This window comes from Lissotriton helveticus, chromosome 12 (assembly GCF_964261635.1).
Source record: "Lissotriton helveticus chromosome 12, aLisHel1.1, whole genome shotgun sequence".
NCBI lineage: Eukaryota > Metazoa > Chordata > Amphibia > Caudata > Salamandridae > Lissotriton > Lissotriton helveticus.
Genome location: NC_136073.1, coordinates 728371303 through 728394460, shown reverse-complemented (window position 1 = coordinate 728394460; position 23158 = coordinate 728371303). Strand labels below are relative to the sequence as shown.

Below are 23158 nucleotides of genomic sequence, written 5' to 3'. Positions count from 1 at the left end.
CATATTGTGTGTTTCAAAGTGAAGAGACAATCATGTAATGCATAATTATCCACATGTAAATACATAAATCCAGCATAGCGATTAAATATACACATCGCATTTAGGCAAATATCTGCCCAATTTGACGAAGCCCGATGGCGAAACGCGTCTTGTTGCTGTGAGTTCCAACATTAAAGATTCTTGTTTGGAACCACCCCTGCGTGTGCAGCATTCTTTTGGATTAAATATCCTGTGAACCTGGAGCTGTAATACGTACGCGGGCACACCCCCGCTTTGTGTGCACCCGCTCGAGAGTGCGGCTGGTTGGTGTTTTGGAGCTGGTATATTGGATTACCGACTGCACCGAGTTTGCCTTGGATTTGGAACCGCATTACCGGAGCCCGGAGTTTGGCGGTCACAGCCGGCTGGTTGGACGCGTCTTAACAGCATTATCCGGGTAAGGCGCGGTGAGCGCAGAAGTGACTTTCATCTAGACTCTGCACTAAGGCATTAAACTCTGAGCGAAGGGGGAAAACAGCGTTTGATTTGGTATCCGCGGACGCGGAGCCACCAAATATGTTTTGTGAGGCAGAGAGACGAGAAGCTGAACAGGCAATGTTCAAAAATAAGAAAAAAATGGATGGTACATCTAAGGCAGGCACAAGCCAAATGAATGGGGGAAGTACATCACTTAATAGCAAATTGGTCTCCCTGGAACGTTTATATGAAAGGGAGATCAGAAAGTGGTGGGAGGCAACATCTTTGCAGAATTATATTGATGTAGACCGGGTCCCCAGAGGTCTGAGGATTTATACGATCCCGGCGTATGAAAATCCCGATCCCCTGTTACTTGACGCATGGGCAGAACACACGGCGGCATCTTGCAAGGGGAGTCTTGCTATATTGGTGCGCTTTGCCTGGAGCGACAGAGACAAGGCTTTGTCTCAGATTAAAGATCTTGAAAATGACCTATCAAAGGAGGAGGATCAGGTGCTTCTGGCAGATAAACGAGAACAAATAAAAAAATGCCTGAAGAAATATGAGCAGAAAATTAAACAACGAAAAGAGGAGAAATTTGAGAGAGATGAAAAAGATTATCTGATGGGCAGGGTCCTCACATTTGCCAAAAAATATGAAAACACCAGAAAGCAATTGAAGACCAAAATGAACGAGCCGGCTACAGTTGAACTCGTAACTTCAGAGTCAGAGGCTACTGCAGATGAAGCAGAAAGCGAGGATGGTAATGAAGCAGGCTCTTCTTCATCTTTTCATGTGGAGTTCAATGTTATGAGGAAACAACAGCTGGAGGGCGGAAGGGGAAAACCCCCCGACAACCAAAGAGTAAAAGGAAAACGCGGCGGGGGGGCTGCGGTAAGAAACGTAGCAGGGTCCCCACCTGTCACACGCAGCAGCAAGAGGAACTTCTACAACAAGAAGAAGAATTAAACGCCATTGATAATCCGACAATCATCAATCTCACGGACAGAGTCCTAACTAAAGAAGAGAATTCCATATTAACATTGGGCTTATCCTTCTGCCCAAGAAGGAATTTTGAATTTGCTCAAACCAGGATTGATGTTTTTAAATTTGCCAGAAAATTAAAACTTCATAAATTTTTCAAACTTAAACCCCACTCAGATAATACGGACAGTGCCAATACCGATAATGGGGAGAGGAATGTAAATGAGCAGGACAGCACCGTTTTGAGGTGCAGAGATTTGGGAGGTCTAAGAGTGATTGAAGGTTTGCATCAGGAAATCAACATCGGAGGTGTAGGTGAGGTAACCAACACTCAAGTGTTAGAGAATGCGGATGTTCAGCAGAAAGGGGGGGCCAGTGCCTTCAAACCGGTCTCCACCTTCATGCCTATGATGTGTCCCGATGCTATTGATACCTTTTCAGAGGCCGTTGTGAGGGATCTCACAAGGCTTAGACACACGAATAAATATTTGCCATCTAAAGACAATTTTAATCAGCGACAACAGAAGGCACTTAAAACTTTGTGTGAGGATTCAGGCCTGGTTTGCAAACCTTCGGATAAGGGGGGCAATATTGTCCTTCTTACCAAGACACAATATGAAACAGAGGCCTTGCGTCTGTTGGGTGATGCAACTACCTACATGACTGTACACGAAAAAGTATACAATCAAAGTGTGAAAGAATATCATGACATGATTTTAAAATGGTATAACTTAAACATGTTAAACACTGATGAATACTTGTTTCTACGATGCCTGAGCCCTGTTATTCCGACTTTTTACTACCTCCCGAAGGTGCATAAAGATGTTTTTAATCCTCCTGGTCGGCCAATTGTGGCCTCCAATGGAAGCTTAACAGAAAACCTATCCATTTATGTGGATTCATTTCTTTCCCCTATGGTTATGTCCTTAGATTCTTATGTTAGAGATACCAAGCATTTTTTGAATTGCATCAATAAAATCACTTGGAAAGAAACGTACTGTATGTTGGTACTTGACATCACCAGTCTATACACATGTATAGCACATGGTGATGGTCTCACTGCCATGGCCAGTTTCCTGGAAAAACGTCCACTCAGATTCTATGAGCATAATAAGATGTTGCTTGAATTTATGACATTCAGTCTCAATAACAACATTTTCCTATTTGGCAAGCAGCTATACAGACAGCTGTCTGGCGTTGCAATGGGTGCTTGCTCCGCCCCCAGCTTTGCGAATCTCTTCGTGGGATGGTGGGAGGAGCAAGTAGCCTGGGGTAGTGAGAATCAAGAATGGAATAACAAAATTGTAGGATGGCATCGTTATATAGATGATTTATTCATCATCCTAGAGAATCCCATAGAAACAGCGGGCAATTTTGTTGATGCTCTAAATAACAATCATGTGAATCTCAGATTTTCAGGTCAAATTAGCCAGACATCCGTGAACTACCTTGATCTCACAATATATATTGATGATGATGGCAGACTGCAAACCAAACTTTACAGGAAGGAGACAGCTGGAAATTCCACCCTTTTCGCGACCAGTAGTCATCCACGTCCTCTCATCGCGAGCATTCCCTACGGAGGATTGCTCAGGTTGAGAAGGAATAACTCTAATGAGTGTGACTACGAGAAAGCAGCCAAATCCAGCTTACAGAGATTTAGGGTAAGGGGCTACAGTGAAGGTACCTTGACTAAGGCATATGAGCGAGTCAAGAAGTTGAGGCGACAAGATCTTTTAATGCCAAAAAAATCTCCTAAAACCAGTAATGGTACGTTTCGCCTCATTACAACTTATTCTGATAATGCTGGACAAATCAAGAAGATATTTAGAAAGAACTGGAATATCCTATTGACAGATAACATCATTAAGGCAGATCTGCCCCCTAATCCCCTAGTCACCTATAAAAAGGCCAGATCTCTTAGAGACCATCTTGTCTCCAGTCATTTCCAGCCCCAAGTCTTAACTCCTAAGATGCCTGCTCTTAATGGTTTTTATCCTTGTGGGAAGTGCAAGGCATGCAAATATAGTAAGCGGACGCTTACATATAAAATACCTGGCCTGGCAATCCCGAAACGCATTACTAAGTTTCTCACTTGTTCAACACCATATGCCATATACTGCCTTGTATGTCCATGTGGCCTGAAATACATAGGGAGTACGACCAATGCTGTGAAACTCAGAATTTTAGAGCACATGCGCGCGATTGCCAATAAGGATGCCTCCTACCCTGTAGCCAGGCACTTCGAGAAAAAGCATAACAGCAACAGGGATCTGTTGGTTTATATGTGTCTCGATAGTGTACCTGTAAATATCAGAGGGGGGGATCGCCTTCTTAAATTACGTCGTCTGGAATCCAGGTATATAATTGACCTGCAATGCAAAATTCCACATGGATTGAACATGCACGAGGAGTTATCAGTACACCTGGGATGATTTATGATTTAATTTGATTGCATGGTGTCGATATACAGATTGTTGAAATCATCCTTATTTCTGAAACTTTGAACTTTGCAAAATAATTTCTCAATTATTTTTATAACCATTCCTTTTATAATATGAATTTCTATTTATATTTATTATCGTCATTCTATTAAGCAGGACAATACTTGTGCTTATAGTGAAGTCTCTGGTCCCGCCTATATAAGGCTTTATCGTTTGCATTGTGCATTTTTTCATGTATTGACTTGCATCATGGTCGTTTAATAAGATTGGCATAAATTTGTAAATAATTGCAATGCTTATATAGCTATACGTATGATTATGTCTTACACCTTTCTTACTATTGGAGTTGGATATTGGTGATACTTTACGGCTGTGGAATGTTCATATGCACGAGCCCATCCAGGGCTTAATTCGGGACTTATATTTGCCTAAATGCGATGTGTATATTTAATCGCTATGCTGGATTTATGTATTTACATGTGGATAATTATGCATTACATGATTGTCTCTTCACTTTGAAACACACAATATGACCGTTCAAGTATGGCGGCCGTTGTAGTATGTTGCAAGCTAGTCCTTCTTTGCTTATGATTTGAGAATGACGTTTTATTAAGCTGACCGGCGCCTCGGCTCTCTGCCCAATTTGACGAAGCCCGATGGCGAAACGCGTCTTGTTGCTGTGAGTTCCAACATTAAAGATTCTTGTTTGGAACCACCCCTGCGTGTGCAGCATTCTTTTGGATTAAATATCCTGTGAACCTGGAGCTGTAATATATATATATATATATATATATATATATATATATAATGTTCATAGCATAAGGAAGAGGTGTGGCGCCAGGGCGACTGACTCCGGAATCTGGGGATCACGGTTCGATCCCCGGCGGCAGATTAGCCCAGCACCATGTGACTCTGGGCAATAGCTTGCTTAATCTTCCCGACGGCCCCCAGCGCCTAGAGACCCTAACGGGTGATTGTGCGCTTTACAAATGTGGATATTATTATTATTATTATTATGTTGCTGTAGATGCACATGCTTTGCATACTCCTGCCATCTAGTGTTGGGCTTAGATATTTGCAAGTTGTTTTTCTTCAGGCTGCTGGGCGTGTTCTTGCATCTAATAGACCCAACATCTCCTCTTCTATTATAGCACTTTCTCTAAGGGGTTTTTGTAGGCTGGTTGTGAGGGACTTTGAACGAAGGCAGCCCACCCTGCAGTGTCCTTTTACCGTTACAAGTGGCTTGGGCCCCTCCACTCTGAACACACACACTTCTGTAGATTCACATGCCTCTTTGAGGCATTTATTGATTGCAGATCTTTTCTGTTACAAACTAGTGGACACTGCACAGTGCACATAGTGCACCATGCTACGCTCACTCAACACATACTTTCACGCATGCACATTACTCACTGAGAAAGGAGTCACCCTACATAATGTGACCCCAAAGACTTCTTCGGAGCAAAATAACTTACAAATGTCCAAGCCCAACACTAGATGTAAGGAGTGTGCAGAGTATGTGGATCTACAGCATTACTAGCTACTTAGAGATGCTTATAGGGGGAAGTACCATATTCCTTTTCCTTTTTTTAGGAAGATGGCTTTCCATGTTGATGTCCTTGTTAGGTCTGGTCTACAGATAGCTTATTAGTTTCTGTAGGCAAAAGCCACTTGAGGACATTACCAAACTTACAGTGGGCTTAGAGTCCCCGCACATTGGTTACAATTGACTGGCTTTATTGTAACTCATTTGCGTGCAACTTATTGGATGGCTTGTCTTCCTTTTCTTGAGTTTGTCCCTCCGAGGGAGCATAGTTTCTTTACCATCCTTTTAATTGAATCACTTGCATTCTTCTTCTGCTCACACTCAAGGAACTACCTTTCAGCTTTTTTCTTTCAGCACTTCATAAGAATACATGTGCTTTTAGGTCTTTTCCTCTTGAGTGCTGCTTCTCCCTCACCCACCAAACATCTGCACCTCATGTGTGCTCTGTTTTGCTCAATCCTCCTCTCCCCTCCATAGCTCATCCATTGCTTTCTCCACACCCTCCATGGCTTTTCTTTTTAATATTTCTGTGTTTGTTTCCCACGGACCAGCCTCAAACTCCTCGGCAGCCCCTCCTCCTTTAAACCCCTCTATGCCAGCATTGTCCCTCGAGTTGTTTTGAGGGCCCAGCAGCTGCCATTTGCTGCCAGGCAGCTTTACCTTACAAAAAGTTATTTCACACAAATCAAATTTAGTTTATTTGCCAATCCAAATGGCGTCTGCTATTCTTGGATCAGTTAAAAAAAAATTATGACTGCATCTTTTCGGAAGCTCACACGTGCGACCGCTTACAAAATAAATAATGCAGCAGCCGCAGTTGCATCATGGCGCCTTTTTTCTTTCTTTTTTTTTCTTTCGGACAATGCGGCACAGTATTGGCAAACAAAACGTTCTTAAAGGCAAGACCTAGTGGCTATGCCAATATATGCTTTTTTCCACCCATTCCTACTATGGAAAATGTAAGTATTTGGTGAATATCTCACCAGTTGCACCTTGACTGTATTTGCAATGTTATAAGTACAGATAGGAGTGTAAAAAAAGACAATAAATGTGAATACCAATGTGTTATCAGTGTGTGGGTACTCCTTACAGTTGTATGCCCCACTCACTCTGCAACAGCCATTAGGTGTAATGGTTGGCAAACTTCCACCCTCCCTTCTACAAATTCCTAATTTGTAACTGCCATTGAATTAAGATGGTAAAGAATATGCTTTTTCGCACACAGTTTTAGATAGATATTCATGCAAAAATGTAAGACTTGGTCCATTAACGCCATGTTATCGCCACTTTGAAACTAAGTTCGAGGCATGTGAGCTGTAGATCACATGCTTATGCATAGATCGCCATCTAGTGTTGGGCTCAGATGTTTGCACTTTGTTTGTCTTCGAAGAAGTCTTCCTAGTCACGAGGTAGGTGACTCCTCCTTTCGGTGATAGTGCGCATGGTCATCGACTCCATCTTCTTATTGTTTTTTCCCGCCATCGGGTTCGGATGTGACTCGCTGCGCTCCGGTTCGATGCCGATCCTTCGGTTTCTCTCGGTGTGTACAACACTCAACCTCAACTGTATTGTTATCCATTCTTCGTGTATCGTGTTCTTACAGTAAACTCATTTCGATCGGAGAGCTAGTGGGAGGCCGTCGGGCCTAGCCCCTGGTTCGATTCACAGTCGATGGAACAATCTCCTTTTAAATTCTGTTCTCATTGCCACGAGAAATATCCGCGCTCCGATTCACACGAGGTGTGCAACCTGTGTCTCTCACCGGAAAACACAGTGAACAGGACTGCAGCGCGTGCCGAGCTTTACGATTCAAAAAGACTCTTCGCGACATGTCGGCCCCGACGACGCAACATGCAGAGCCAAAACACAGGCTCCATTCCGGACCTTTTTGGACCTGAATCAGATGAAGAGGCTGACAACCCTATAGGAGCAGAGGAAGAGCAAGAACAGAACTCCCTCTCCGAGGATGACTCCGAACAGGATGAAGACATCCCTCAGGGACAACGTACTGTAAGTGCAGAGCCTACCTCGCCCCAACTCAACCAAAGAAGAAGGCTCCGGACCAACCCGAGCCCTCGGGTCCCAGTCGGCACCGAGACCGCGCTTCAGACCCCGGCACGGCGCCTACCAAAAAGTCTTCCAGCTCCGAAAAGCCCCATTCCAAAACGGGCACGGAGCCAAAGCCTTTGGGATCGAAGACCAAGTCCGGCTCCGATCATCGCCACTCTGCACCAAAAACCACCTCGGATCCGAAGACCCCAGCCCCAAAACCGTCAGCACCAACATTTTCGGCGCCGAAACAGACTGATACACTAAAGTCCCCTAACAAGCATAGTTTTGGTGATCCTCTTGAAAAACCGGACCCAAAACAGAAACTTTTGGTCATACATCCAAAAACAGGCCACATTACTACCAAAGTGACTTTGAAAAGAGGGGTTACCACCAAAGAAGAGTACCACATTCCATTAAAGAAAAGGACTGTCAGGACAAACACTTCCCCTCCTCCTCTTTCTCTTCCTCTTCCTTCACCACCTTTACCTCAGTCTCTGCCTGTGCCAACTTCACCTGAGCACTCCCCACCATATATACCTGAGGATCAGGGTGATGGAGACGGTATGATACTAATGATGATAATCAGCCTGGACCAATATATGTGTGGGATAACTATAACATTGACTCGCCCACAGACAATGACCCTGACCTATACCCTACCAAGCCCTCTCCACCAAACAACAGCGTAGGATACATTGAATTGATAAGCAGGGCTGCCAATTACCATGGGGTCCAGCTACATAAAGAATCCCTCGAAGAGGATTTAGTCTTTGAAACATTAAACAGCTCACAAAAATCTACACGTAGAAGGAGGAGTTTCGCACGCATCCGAGATGGCCGTGTGAGCACAGGGCTCCCGAGACCATTGCCGCCTCCCGCATTTATCCTGAATAATATCCTGATTCCGAAGATGGATTATTGAGGGCGCATCCCAGCTGATGTACTAGCTGCTTTCAGGAATTGATTTGGACTTCGGGTTCCTGAGCTACGCCATCCTGCACTTTTGAGGCCTAACCCCGTGGAGCCACCTGGGCCTTGAGTCGCGGCTGTACCCGGGCAGTAATTCAACAACACCCGCTAAAGGGGTCCAGACCACGGCCCGAATTAACTTTCGGTTTCGTTTTTGCTGCCTGGCTTTCCTCCTCACTGAGACAGACACTGGGCGCAGCTGGCTCCCGTGCTCATTACCTGGGCCTGGGGCCGGCGAGTGCTTAGCTGTGGAATTACATTGGCTTTTATCTGCCTTTGGTTATCCCGTGGGTGAACTCTGAGGAGCCATTTGGACCAGATCTCAAGCGCCCCTCCGGGGCACCCAGCCCGCCATGACAGGCAAGCCCGAGGGTGACAAACGGAAAGTCAAGACCACCTTCCGAGGAGGTGCAACCCAAACAAATGTTTTGGACCGTTACACTCATCCTAAAGGATCCCCCGGTGGCACACTGAAGGACCGGGAAGAGGCGACGGATGACTCTACTGTGTCGGCGGATCTAATGTTACAAGACGTCATGAGCGCCATTGCTGGCATCAAGACATCTATTGGCCAGCAATACGAGGCCCTGGCCCTGAAGCTAGACACGATGGCCATCGACGTTAATCTTATCAGAACGGATTTGGCGAAGACAAATGAAAAGGTCAAATCTCTAGATTTGAAGACCTCCAGCCTCACGACGGACATGTCCGACATGCAAACGGAGGTGCGCAACTTGAGATCCGCCAATGATTTCTTTGCTCGTCGACTGGAGGATTTTGAGGGCCGTGCAAGGTGCAATAACGTGCGTATTATTGGGGTCCCGGAGAACTCTGGATCATTGTCCACTGATCTTCGTGTCGAAGACCGCATCCTCAATCACCTCACCCCCAAGGGGCTGAGTAAATTCTTTGCGGTTGAACGCACACACAGAGTGCCGGGCGGACAAGCGAAGCCAGGTTTCCCACCGCGGCCGATCATCGCCAGAATTTTTAACTTCAGAGACCGGGATGCCATTTTGCAGGCTGTGCGGACGGGTGGTCCTACGCAGTTCGAAAACACCACAGTGAACTTTTATCCGGATTTTTCCCAGTCCGTCCAGAAGCAAAGAATGGGATTTCAGGAGGTGAAGAGGCGTCTCAGGGATATGGACTTGAAATATGCGATGCTGTTCCCGGCCCGGCTGCGTGTGGAATATGAGGATCGGACACTCTTTTTTGATCGCCCAGAGGGAGTGAGTGACTGGCTAGATACGTTGCCTACCCGTCGCGATCGCAGGGAACAAACAGGTAGTGCTGAAGGGGGACTATTGGAACAAGAATGAACAATGGCACCCGAGTCCCGGACAATGAACACAATGGACAGCTGTGGCTTGCTGACTTCTGTGATCGTCTGCCTTTAAGTGCATCCCCGGAGGCGGCGGGGAATGAGGGACCCTTTCCTCCTCTGGGTTTCTTTGTGTAGATTAGTTTTTTGCTAGAGCGACAGGCACACTGCAAGTTGGGGTGGCTTTTGAGGCTATGCAGGGGTGCAGGGTGGGGGGAGTTGCGCTGGGGTATTGTTGTGGGGAGGGGGGTAAGTATGTTGGGAGTGTTTCATTTTCCTTCTTCAAGGCAACAAACTGTTACGACTTTGGACTTTGATGTGATGCTCGTTATGAGGTAGGAGATCAGCATGGGTTTGGATGGGGGGTAGGGGGTTGAAACTGCTGTGCTAAAATGTGAATGGGTTGGGAGACCGGATAAAGAGGGGGGTGGTCTTGCAGATGTTGCGACGCCTTTCCCCTGATGTTGTGCTACTGCAAGAGACTCATTTGATTTGAAATGCTTGCTACGCTCTGAACAGGCGGGGATATCGTCTCGCTGCTCACTCTGGGTTCACCTCTAGTTCTAGAGGGGTGGGTATCCTGGTCAGGACTTCTCTTCCCCTGGAAATCGATGACATAGTTCTGGACGCTAGGGGGCGATATGTTGCACTCACAGGCAGGTGGGAGGGGAAAACTATCTCACTGATATCGGTGTACGTCCCACCTGGCTTACAAACCACTACATTTGCAGACTTGGGACGAGTTGTTTTGGGTCTCCCAGATGGTGTCCTGATACTGGGTGGTGATTTTAATTCAGTTGTCTCCGGGAGGGAGGATCGCTATCCCCCCAGAGACCTCACGAGTGCACAATCTTGGTTGGGTGAATTTTTAGAAGCGTTGGGTCTCGTGGATTGTTGGAGGTTGATGCATCCAGAACAAGCGCAGTACACTTTCCACTCAGGCGCACATGGTAGTCTCTCTAGATTGGATTATATCCTGATACCGGCTGCCCAGTCTTTGACAATTGGGGAGATTAGACATCTAGCTCGAGGTATATCGGACCACTCCCCTCTATGGTTTCAGATAAATATGAATATAGGCGCTGAAGGGAGGGTGGCCCCGATTAATCCATGGTATCTTCACAACCCCAAAACCCGTACTGAACTGATTAAGTCATTGGATCTGTACTTCGCAGAAAATGTGGGGTCTGTGTCTTCGCCTGTCTCGCTGTGGGAAGCGTTTAAGACGGTCATCCGGGGACAAGCATTGTCGTTAATTGGCTGTGCTAAGAAAAGTAAAAATGAGGCAGTTGTCCGTCTTGAGACAGAAATTACTGAGTTGGAGAGTGCCTTGGAGCGGAATGTTACCCGAGACATGCTTCACATCCTCAGTCTCAAGCAACTCGAATATAAGAATTTGGTTACCGACGCAGCTAAGATGATGAGTAGGGAACAGCAGGGACAATTGTATGATGTGGGCGATAAGGCGGGGAAATTGACTGCTTGGTTGGATAGAAAGGAGAGAGCAAGCCATGTGATTCCAGTGATTGAGAGATCTGATGGTATGCGAGTGACCGACCCGGTTGACATTGTTGAATGCTTTGCTGCTTATTTCCGAGAAGTTTATTCTCCGGTATCTGTTAGGCCCGAGGAGGATTCTCATTTGTTGCTAAGGGATATCGCGCTGCCTTGTTTGTCTGAGTCCGATAGGGACTGGTTGGATGCTGCACCCTCAACTGACGAGGTAGCTCTCGCAGTGCGCTCTATTCGCTCCGGAAAGGCTCTGGGCCCTAATGGTCTTCCCATCGAACTGTATAAGCTGCGCCCTGACACGCTAGCGCCATATCTCCGAGATATGTTTTTGGCAGCGCGGGAATCTGGCTCCCTTCCTCGTGATCAGCGCCTTGCGACCATTGTGGTAATCCATAAGGAGGGGAAGCCACGGGACCGCTGTGCGTCCTACAGGCCTATCTCACTCCTAAATGCTAAGCCTAAGATTCTTGCCAAGCTGCTCGCAAACCGCCTGATAAAAGTAGTCAATGAACTGATCCATCCGGATCAGTCGGGCTTCATCCCAAATCATAACACAGCCTTGAATTTGCGGCGCTTGCATGGTGTTCTCGCGAGGGCGACGTCGCTGCGTGAACCGGCCATCTTGGCGTCCCTGGATGCCACGATGGCCTTTGATACAATCGAATGGCCGTATCTTTGGGCTGCACTTGCAAAGTTTGGTTTTGGCGCTGGGTTTATTAGTTGGGTAAAACTTCTATATGAGACACCAGTGGCACAGGTCGTGGTAAATGGCCGGGTCTCCGGGCCCTTTGTTCTTGGGAGAGGCACGCGGCAGGGTTGCCCTCTGTCTCCGCTTCTCTTTGCCCTCGCTTTGGAACCTCTCGCTGCCTGGCTACGGTGGGAGCCCTCGATGAGAGGTATACATTGGACTCCGAACTTTGAGGACCACATATCGCTATATGCGGATGATATTTTGCTGTACCTCACGTCGCCTCAAAAATCGCTAAATGTATTGTTCGACGTGCTCAACTCGTTCCGGGAAAATTCTGGCCTCGTCATTAACTGGACCAAGTCTCATATATACGTGCTCGCTGGTGGTGTCCCCCTCCTGCCGCGTGGATGTCCTATCCAGGTGTCGCAGTCTGGTTTTAAATATCTGGGAGTTTTTATATCATTGGACCCTGCGGTCCGCTACAAGCGTAATCTACTTCCCCCGCTTCAACGTTTACGATTGGACGTGGTGAGTTGGCGTAAATTACCGTTGTCTCCACTAGGGCGAGCGGCTCTTTTTAAAATGATGTCCTTACCGAGGTTTTTATATGCACTCCAGAATACATTTGATGTGATTCCGTCGAGGTATTTCCGAGAGATAGAATCCTTACAGAGGCAATTGATATGGGGCGGGCATTCGCGTATTGCTCTTCCAAAGTTAACGCTTCCCTGGTATGACGGCGGTATAGCACTTCCGGATATCAGGCGGTATTATTGGGCTTCCCAGCTTGCTGCAATTAACCACGGGATGTATGGCCCGGCATTGAATCCAGCGTTTGAAATGGATAGATGGCTGTTACCGGGGGGAGACTATAACAGGGCGCTCTATTCTGGATCCTCTCGCTTACAGCTTTCGGGTCCCACGGGGATAGCTGTACGAGTGTGGCATAGTGCGACTGCGGCTATGGGCTGGAGGGATCGATTGACCCGCGCGACTCCGCTTTACGCTTCTGCGAGACTGGGTTGCCTGTGGCGAACGAAAGGATTCGAGAAATGGGATATGATTGGCATCAGTAAAGTGCGTGATCTCTGGGTTAAGGGCAGGATAAAGACTTTCGCAGAACTACAGGCGGAATATGAGCTAGGCGATAGGGAATTCTTTCGCTATGCTCAAGTTCGCCACGCGTTGAATTAGGTTTTCCCCGTGGGTGGCGACGTTCCGGAATCCTCCCCCCTTGAAGATCGTATATTAGATGGTCATCTTAGGGCAACCTGGATTGCGGATGGTATTGAATTAGACGACAAGGACTGGCAATCTGCGATCTCCTCTCCCAAGGTGGTCGCAATCCCGGCTCGTCTCCGCCTGGTCCAGCTTAAAATCCTTCATCGGATTTATGTTACCGGCCCCCGCCTGATCCGTATGGGCTATTCGGCGGATGGCTTGTGTAGGCATGGTTGTGGTCTGCTTGGTACCTTTCTCCACATAATTTAGGAATGTCCTGAGATGGTGCTTTTCTGGAACCGTATACATGAGGTGATGAATGAAGTAACAGGTGTTGCGATGTTGCCAGAGGCCCGACGATGTTTTCTGAATGTATGGGGGCCAAATGACTATGATGTGTCGCAGCTACGTTGGACTACCCTTGGTAATATGATTGCTAAGAGAGACATTGCACAGCTTTGGGGGTCCCAAAGGCCCCCCACAGTGACGGCCTGGAAAGAGAACATGGACTGGTGCATGTTTAGAGAAAAGACTGTATATGTGGCGAGGGGCAGACCCAGAAAATGGGGGAAATTTAGAATCAATGGAACTCGTACCGGGGAGATATATGTACGCCCCCTCTCACGGAGATCTCTAGTCCCCCCCTGTCTCCCTGACCCGACATTCCTGATGTAGTATTGCGTATTTTGTTCTTGATTTTGTGTTTCTTGCTTCCAGCCCCCTCATCTGTGTACAACAACTCCTGTATCATACTATTGTGTATCTCCCGTCCTCCTTAAGCACTCGCCCGATTGATGTACTAATGTTATATTGCCTTGTCTGTTTTTTCTATGTTTCTTTATTATAATAAAAAAAGTTACACAAAAAAAAATCCACACATATGTTGCCCATGCTCAAAGGAGTGACCAGACATGTAGACTACATATTTAAGGATCCTGTCAGGGCACGTATCCTTACCCCTAGAGTGGATAGAAAATATAAACCTGCACTATCTGATCCAGTCTACATAATAGGACAATTACCCTTAGACTCATTCGTTTTTTCTAATTCACGCAAAAGGGTAAACTCCCAGACTACTGGAAACCCACCACCCCCAGATAGAGTCAAAGCTGCTTGATGCTTCAGGGAAAAGAATAGCTTCCCAGACAGCTAACTTGTGGCGCATATCTAACACACAGGCACTGCTAGTCAGATATTACTGTGCGCATTGGGATGAAATGGAACAACGTATCCAATTATTACCCTAAGAGCATAAATCTAAAGCACAAGACCTGATACGTGAGGGACAACTAATCTCCAACAATCAAATTAGATGCTCCCTAGATGCGGCTGATACCTCTGCCAGAGCAGTAGACACTAATGTCCTTTTAAGAAGGCATGCCTGGCTATGCATATCTGGGTTCAAACCAGAAGTTCAGACCTCAATATTGAACACACCATTCGATAAAGAACACCTGTTTGGGCCAGTGGTTGATTCTTCACTTGAGAAGATGAAGAAAGATACCAAAGTAGCTAAATCAATGGGAGCCCTTCAGTCTACACAAGGCCATGGTTCCTTTTGGCGCTCCTTTTATCGAGCAGGGTCCAAAACCACTTCTTCGGACACTGCATCCACATATAAGGGCAATAACTAACCCTCAGGTTCCAAAACTTACTTCAGAGGTGGCTATAAAGGAAACAACCGCAAGGGCAGATGTAGAGTTTCCAACACACGTACTTCCCCCTCTAATACAAAACAGTGACTTGCCCATAGTTCCCCCGACCACTTAACACCTGTGGGGGTAAGACTGTCACAATTTCTACCAAAGAGGCAGTCAATAACAACAGAAAGTGGGTCCTCCAAATTATCCGTTCGGGTTACTGCCTGGAGTTCATCAACACTCCTCCAAACATTCCTCTAAAGTCGCACAAACGTTTACCAGATCACATACACCTTCTCAACAAGAGGTAAAATCCCTGCTTCTAAAACAAGCTATAGTGCCCGTACCACCACAACATCAGGTGGCAGGGGTTTACTCCTTTTACTTCCTAATTCCCAAAAAGGTCGGTTCTCTCAAACCAATACTAGGTCTCAGTGAACTACATTTTTACATACAGTCAGACCATTTCCACATAGTAACACTTCAACAGGTTCTACCCCTTTTGCAAAAGGGTGACTTTCTTTCTACTCTAGACTTTCATATTCCAATCCATCCGGCTCACTGCAAATTTCTCAGGTTCGTGGTAGCAGGTCGACACTACCAATTCAAGGTACTCCCATTTGGAGTCACCACTGCCCCCAGAGTCTTCACAAAGTGACTGGCAGTAGTAGCTGTGCATCTAAGAAGACAGAGCATACATGTCTTCTCCTATCTGGACGACTGGCTCATCAACGCCAGCACGTACCAACAATGCCGCAAACATACTTCCGTAACTATGCAGTTACTTCACCAGCTAGGGTTTACAGTCAATGTGTCTAAATCACATCTTTAGCCAAACAAAATTCAGAACTACCTAGGAGCTCCTCTGGATACTCAAAAGGTTTCTAGCATTTCCCAACACAGCCAGAATTCTAAACATTCAGGCGCTGATGCTCAAATTTCAAGCCACTCAATCACCTTCAGCTCGAGTGTTTATACAACTGTTGGGAATGATGGCATCTTGCATCATGAATGTTCCCCATGCCTGGTTGCACATGCGTCCACTTCAAGAATGCTTAGCCAGTCAGTGGAACCACTCGTACAGTCTATTACCCGATCTAGTGTTGGTAAGCAGCCATACTCATCGCTCTTTACAGTGGTGGAACACCCAAAATCTGTCAAAAGGGCGGCTGTTCATAGACCCAGTTCCACAGATAGTATTAACAGCAGACGCGTCCCTAACTGGATAGGGGGCTCATCTTCAGCAACTCACAGTGCAAGGCCTGTGGAGCCACCAACAACAATTGCTGCACATGAATCATTTAGAGCTGATGGCTATCTTTCTAGCTCTCAAGGCCTTTCAAGATCACCTCTCTGGCAAAGCTGTCTTGGTTCGAACCGACAACATGACAACTATGTATTACATACAGAAACAAGGGGGGATAATCTCTCTCCAAATGTCCCACTTACCCCAAGACATCTGGAGGTGGGCTATTCACCACAATATCTATCTCCTAGCCGAACACCTCCCAGGAGTCAACAATCCGATTGTGGACCTCCTCAGCAGACAGAGGTATCACATACATGAATGGGAACTTCACCCTCAAGTTCTCCACCCATACTTCCAAGCTTGGAAGTCCCTCACATAGATCTGTTTGCAACACCCCAAAATGCCCAGCTTTGCCTCCAGGTACCCACACCCGTTGTCCGAAGACAATGCTCTATGGGTGAACTGGTCAGGAATATTTGCTTGCGCTTTTCCACCTCTCCCACTCATTCCATCGGTGGTTCGGAAACTCAGACAAACATCCCTCACACTAATACTGGTAGCTCCAACATGGGCACGTCAACCTCGATTCACAACCCTGTTGGAACTCTCTCTGGTACTGCATCAAAAATTACATTTAACTCCCAGTCTCCTCACACAGAGCCATGGAAAAACCAAACACCCAGATCCCAAACAATTGAACCTCGCGATCTGGCTCCTGAAGTCATAATTTGGTTATCTGAACCTTTCACCAGACTGCATGGGCATTATTAGGGAGGCTAGAAAGCCTAACACAAGAGCCTGCTACGCAGCCAAGCGGAAGCCATTTGTTATCTATTGAAATAATAACATCAACCCTCTTGATGCTTCTATACAAAACATTATCTGCTACCTGTTACATTTTGCAGCAGTCATCACTGGCCTATACATCCATCAGACTGCATCTCGCTGCAATTGCAGCCTATCTTCAGAATAGGCAACATTTACCGCTCTTTCGAGTGCTTGTAATCAAAGCATTTATGGAAGGACTGAAGAGAGGTATACCACCAAGACTTCCACCTGCCCCAGTGTGGAATCTTAATATAGTCCTCACAAGGTTACTGGGCCCAACATTTGAACCTTTGCACAAATGTGAACTACAGTTCCTCACTTGAAAAACAGCTTTCCTCATTGCATTCACTTCTTGAGGAGGGAGGGTGAACTTCAGGCACCAACCATATAGGAACCTTTTTTTCAGCTAGACAAAGATAAAGTGGTTCTTTCTCCCAATCCTAAATTCCAACCCAAGGTAGTATCTGCATTTCCCATAAATCAGTTGGTTGAATTACCTGTTTTGTTCCCTCAACCTGACTCTGTTGCAGAACGAGCTGTACACACCTTAGATATTAGAAGAGCACTGTTGTATTACACTGAAAGAACCAAATCTTTTCGTAATACGAAACAACTCTTTGTTGCTTTTGCACCACCTCACAAGGGCAATCCTATAGCCAAATCAGGTATTGCTAAGTGGATCATTAAATGTATTCAGTTTTGTTATGAAAAAAGCCAAAAGGACTTTAACTGTACCCCTAAAGCACAATCCACTCGTAAGATAGAGGCTACAATGGCTTTCTTAGGGAACATCCCTATTACTGACATCTGCAACATGGTATACAACACACACATTCACCAAATACTATTGTGTAGATGTGTTAGCCAGAAAACAAGCTAATGTGGGCCAATCAGTACTTAAAACACTGTTTCAGACAACTCCATCAGCTACAAGATAGCCACCGCTTAGGGGAGACTGCTGTATAGTCTATGCATAAGCATGTAATCTACAGCTCACATGCCTCGAACGGAAAATGCTACTTACCCAGAATGCATCTGTTCTTGGCATGTAGAGCTGTATAATCTAATGCGCCCACCCACCTCCCCGGGTACCTGTGGCTGCTGTAGTTCTCTTGTTACTACTCCTATTTACACATGGGCATCTCTATTCTTTACTACTACTCCATTCTCTCACCCTCTGCGGAAAACAATCTGAAGATGGAGTCGATGACCATGCGCACTATCACCGAAAGAGGGAGTCACCTACCTCGTAACTAGGAGGACTTCTACAAAGAAAAACAAAGTGCAAACATCCGAGCCCAACACTAAATGGCGATCTATGCAAAAGCATTAGATTCTACAGCTCTACATGCCAAGAAGAGATGCATACTGAGTACGTAGCATTTTCCATCTGTTTATTGGATAAAGTGACACTCATTTTTTTTTTCTTCCTTGGGTTAGGCAAGTAATTTGTGTTTCTATATTTTTCTGTAACTTTGCTGTGCCACAAAGCTGTTACAGATCCTTTAATTTTATGATGTAAGGTTACAGTACTGCATAATGGTGTGTTTTTCGGATGAAATTATAGAATATAAAAATTGAGCTGATAGGACGGAAGAAGATGATTATGAGTAAATTGAATAAAATACATATGAGGTCAAATGAGATTTAGAATAAATGCCTGTTCAGTTGTTTAATGAAATAGTGGATGTCTGACTATATCCTCAGTAGGGATAGAACGGGATTCCATAGTCTGGGTGCAAAATCAGTGCAGGATTGTTTTGGTTCCAGGTGGGTTTTTTATTTCGGATTTTCCAGCTGAAGAGTTCCTTTGCTCCCTTGTTCCCTCAGTCTGATGTTGGTCAAGAGTTTTGTCAGGTATAATGGGATGCCCTGATACAAATTGTACCTCGGAAGAGAGATTTTAAATTTTATTCTGTTTTGAAATGAAACCCCAGTTTGGTCCCTCCGCATCTGTGAGATGAGATTGAATTTTTTGTTTGAGCCAGGTTCAAAAATGTGATGCTGACTTGATTAAGCTAGACATGACTGGGGAACTCCAACTAAAATAGCATTGCCACAATTTAACCTATTATGACTAGTGCGCAAGCAGCAATTTTTAGCTGGTTGGGGTCTAGAAGTGTTTAGTATTCACTAAATGCGGAAAGCAGTTTGAAGTTTGGGCTAGGCTACTGGTGTGAGGCGGGAGTGATTGAGAGATGTCAGTGGTGAAACAAAGGATTTCAAGGACAAGAAGAGATAAGTGAAAATCATAACATTTGAGATTTTAAAGTATTAGTGTTTTTTTTTTTTACAAAGCCTACGTTAGTGTTCTTTTGCAAAGCTACCCAAAAATGTTTGCTTCTTTGATATTTTATCTACCATAAAATTGTTTTGTTGGATTACATTTTAAAATACAAAGATGTACTGAAAATCAGCACATGTCCTAATTCTAAATATTCAGCTATTATAATCCATACAACATATTCCTAACTGAGTTATAGTTCAACCCTAAAAGTGTATTACAAACCTGAGAACATTTTAAACTCTTTAGAGCCAGTTCAAATCTTTAGAGCATACTGCAATTCTGGGGACATAGTCCGATCATTAAGGCACATTCCATTCTTAATAGTGCATTCCAATCCCAAAACCATGTATAAACCCTGGATAAATATTCCATCTCAAGAAGATATTCCAATTTTAAAAGCATAATTCAAATTCAGTAGTACATTCCAGCCATAAGGACATATTCCAAACAAGAGCATATCCCATACTCAAGCGAATTCAATTCTTTGTCCCAAGACCATGTTCAAATTGTGCAGGCGCATTTGATTCAAGAAGGCAGATGTCAATCTTGGACACACAGTATCGTACTGAGAGCATATATCAGTCTTGAAAGCATAATTCAGATTGTTCTAGACAACAGGAATACATTAAACTAACCATCCTTGGAGCTTTGTAGAAATTATTTAAAAATACAGTGAAAGTTAACTTTCTCCATAACTTACATAATAGCTCCACATTTGTGTTAATACCAGGATGGTGTGAAAATGGTCAACAATTGGGCTAATCTGATTGACTCTTGTCGAACAGGAAAGAAACTGTCTTGCCTCTTGCTTCACTTTAACACTTTGCTCTTTGTATTGTCTCTGCTTTACCTGGGAGGCGTTTGTTGGAGAAGTCGCAGCGCATTGAAGCTATATTGACATCCATGCAAGCAACAGGTGCCGAGGAGACTCAGCTACAAGAAATTGAAGAGATGATCACCGCCCCAGAGCGTCAGCAACTGGAGACCCACAAACGCAATGTGAACCGGTGCGTAAAAGTCAAAGCCCTGTGTCCTGGCAACATAGATTGTGTCACACACATTTCTGAAGTATGCATCGAAAATTGTGCCATGTTCCAAAAATGCCTGTGAGATGACAAGAAGCCCTACCTTTGTGTGATCTCAACAATACAAATTGTCTACAAAAACATAATTTCAGCATATTATCTCTACCCGGGTCTAGAGTTACTTTTAGATAGCTCACAGTGTATGTATACCACACATCTATTTAAGATATTCAAACCAAGAAATCAGTGGAATGTACACAGCTAGTGAAATCTAAGAAACATATATTACTATAGCTAAGTGGCTGAGAGGTAGCCCATTTTGCAGTTTCATGCAGTACGTTTTAAAATGCCTGCGGAATGATAGTTTCCGTGACACCTAATGCTTTAAAAAATAAGGTGAAGACAATGCTAAAAAAGTCCAATATAAATTAAAATGTGAATGCTTTCACTGGTCCTACTAGCTTCTTTGGATTGCCAGTCAAAATACCCAGCCTTCAGTGGCAAGTACACCAAACATAAGACTTTCATTGTAGAACCACGAAATGCAGTGAGAGTGCAAGTTTCCATCATACTGCCTTGTGAAACTGTCTGAAACTTATACCCTGGGTATTAACAACTGCCTGTTACTCTTCATTGGTCCATAGTCCACAGTGGCGGCAGTAATGGTAGAGGTGTTACTGAGTCTTCTCTTGACATATGCCCTGTAACCTGCATCTGCCCCAGAGGCCCTGATTGTGTGCCACCTGTGTATTGTTACCTGTAAATTTATTGTCATCAGAAAGTGATTGTTTTTGTTTTTTGTTGCTTTTCGTGGATTTATATCGGCAGAGTTGAAGAAGTAAGAAGGGGTCAATCAAAATAGGAACCAGCGAGGGCGATTTCCTACCCTAGCTAGCTTACTGAAAGTAGTCATAATTGTAGTGTAGCCAACAATTCACTGTAACATGATTTGATAACAAGATTTCAGGGTATAGCGGAAGTAAACAAAAAGTAAACAGCAAACAGTTCAAGTGTCAGAAAAACTCTTTGTCCTTAACTTATAAACATTTCTAGTCTAGCAACCAATTAGTCTGTCTCTGAGAGGAGCAAATGGAGCACAAGGATATCTATTAAGACGTCATTTGTACTCTGAGAACTTTGTCTATGACCTGGAGTGAAAAAGCAGACATGCATGTGCTTCCTCTCTCCTCCCCTCTCTTTGCCTAGCTGTTCCCCCTCTTTCTCTCACTGCCCCTATCATCTTTTGCTCTCATTTTCCCCTGAATACCTTTGCCTAATCTCCCAGTTTAGTTTTACCATTCATCTGTTTTCCACAAAAAGGTTCCTTGGCAGCCATTGCCATAATATATTTACAGCAGAATTACATTGGTATTTTTTTTTATTTCATTCCCCTCCTATCCTCTATATTTTGCCCTAGAAGACCAAGTAATAGATATTTGCAACTATAATGAGTTCCAACGATACAGTGAAAAGAATAGAAGACAGAACTAACCATGATATAAAATGGATGTGTTAAAGAAATGTGAATAGCGGAGACAGGACGCCATCATCCGCAAGACATGCCTGCTGTTTGGGAGTGATTAGATATTAGGTAATTAAATCACAATATTAAGAGTGAACTGAGGCTAATTGGAAATGTAAATATATTTAAACTTCTATCCATCAAAGCAAGAGCAGTGGCAATGTTTAAATTGAACAAATCGTAGCCCAAAGAGTGTGGCATGCGAGACAGTAATAGTTCCTTACCCAATACATTAATTGATTTATAAATGAAGAATCACTGTAATTAGATACGTACACAAAGCAGGTACTACCAACGAACAAGTGCTAGTTAATTTACCAGTAAATGGTCCTTAATTGAGATAAAAAAAATCCCTAGATCATCAGATATCAGTGTCTTCTCTACTATGTGGAAGGCATTTCAAGAGTCAGCTTTGGTTGATTAGGTCAAACAAAATTTAATAAATACCAACTTTTATATGTGTACCTCCCTGTTATTTGTTCTCTGTGTAAGCTGGTTGTTCCAGAAGTAGCTATATAAACATGCCTAAAGGAAGCCTATTATTCGGTGGCTGTGTGGAGGGCATTTGAGTGTAGTTTTTCAAGAAGAATATTATGCAGAGCATTATGTTCAGTCGGTAGCGGTAAAGCCATGTTTTTGTTTAATACCTCTTTCTCTTTCCTCCTAGGATGGACGCAAGTGAAAATCAAGTTGATGAAACCATATTTATATTTGAAACCTATGTGGATACCACAAAGAACAAAGTTTGAATTTGGATACAGAGAAGGCTACTAATGTATAGAGCTGTCACTCACTTGACCTCCGTGAAGAGTGCTTTTGAGAGGGTTGTGAAGATGATGTTTTGTTCCAAAGTTACCTACTGTTTTGGGCATATAGTCTACAATAGAATAAAGTAGGTTTTTTAAATAATTGTGACAAAGGTACTTTTGTGTAGAACATAAGTGGTAAATTACTGAAAAAGCACAGTCTGTAAATAACATGGTATATCTTCTCAAACAAGTAAATATACAGTAAAAGAACATTGATACAATCCTACTCCATCCACCACGTGTTCTGGCACACATTAATTTAGAATTTCTGAGAGAGACTGTATCTGGAGAGTTTTGATAGCATTTCTCTCATACGTTTTTTGGTGTGGGCTTGCAGATCTGCGTCTGGTCCGTTCCGCCCCTCGTGTGACATTGCGGCCTCTATAGCTGTACCATCTCCATTGGTTGATCTTAGTTCTTTCTTTCCGCACCTTCCAGTGCTGATCCAGAGCTCCATTGAATCCTGTCAGTTTGACAGTTTTTCTTTCCCTCAAAAACTATCAAGGGTGCAGGGGACATGTCCCGTCCAAAAACCACAATGTTTAAACTTACAGGAACTACAACCGTCAAATGTCAGTGACAAACACCCAGATGTCTCT

The 23158-nt window shown here is 44.5% G+C and overlaps 1 protein-coding gene across 3 annotated transcripts in view; it reads left to right on the top strand.

The window, feature by feature from the left end:
* The window catches only part of POLR3C (RNA polymerase III subunit C), a 191249-nt gene extending 168457 nt beyond the window's left edge, over positions 1-22792 (top strand). For all 3 annotated transcript variants that reach the window (XM_078671274.1, XM_078671273.1, XM_078671275.1), the window contains exons 14-15: positions 20061-20210; positions 22418-22792. In XM_078671274.1, the coding sequence (XP_078527400.1) occupies positions 20061-20210; positions 22418-22499 (232 nt within the window). In that variant the 3' untranslated portion in view covers positions 22500-22792. The remainder of the gene's footprint in view (positions 1-20060; positions 20211-22417) is intronic.
* The last annotated feature ends 366 nt before the right edge of the window (positions 22793-23158 follow it).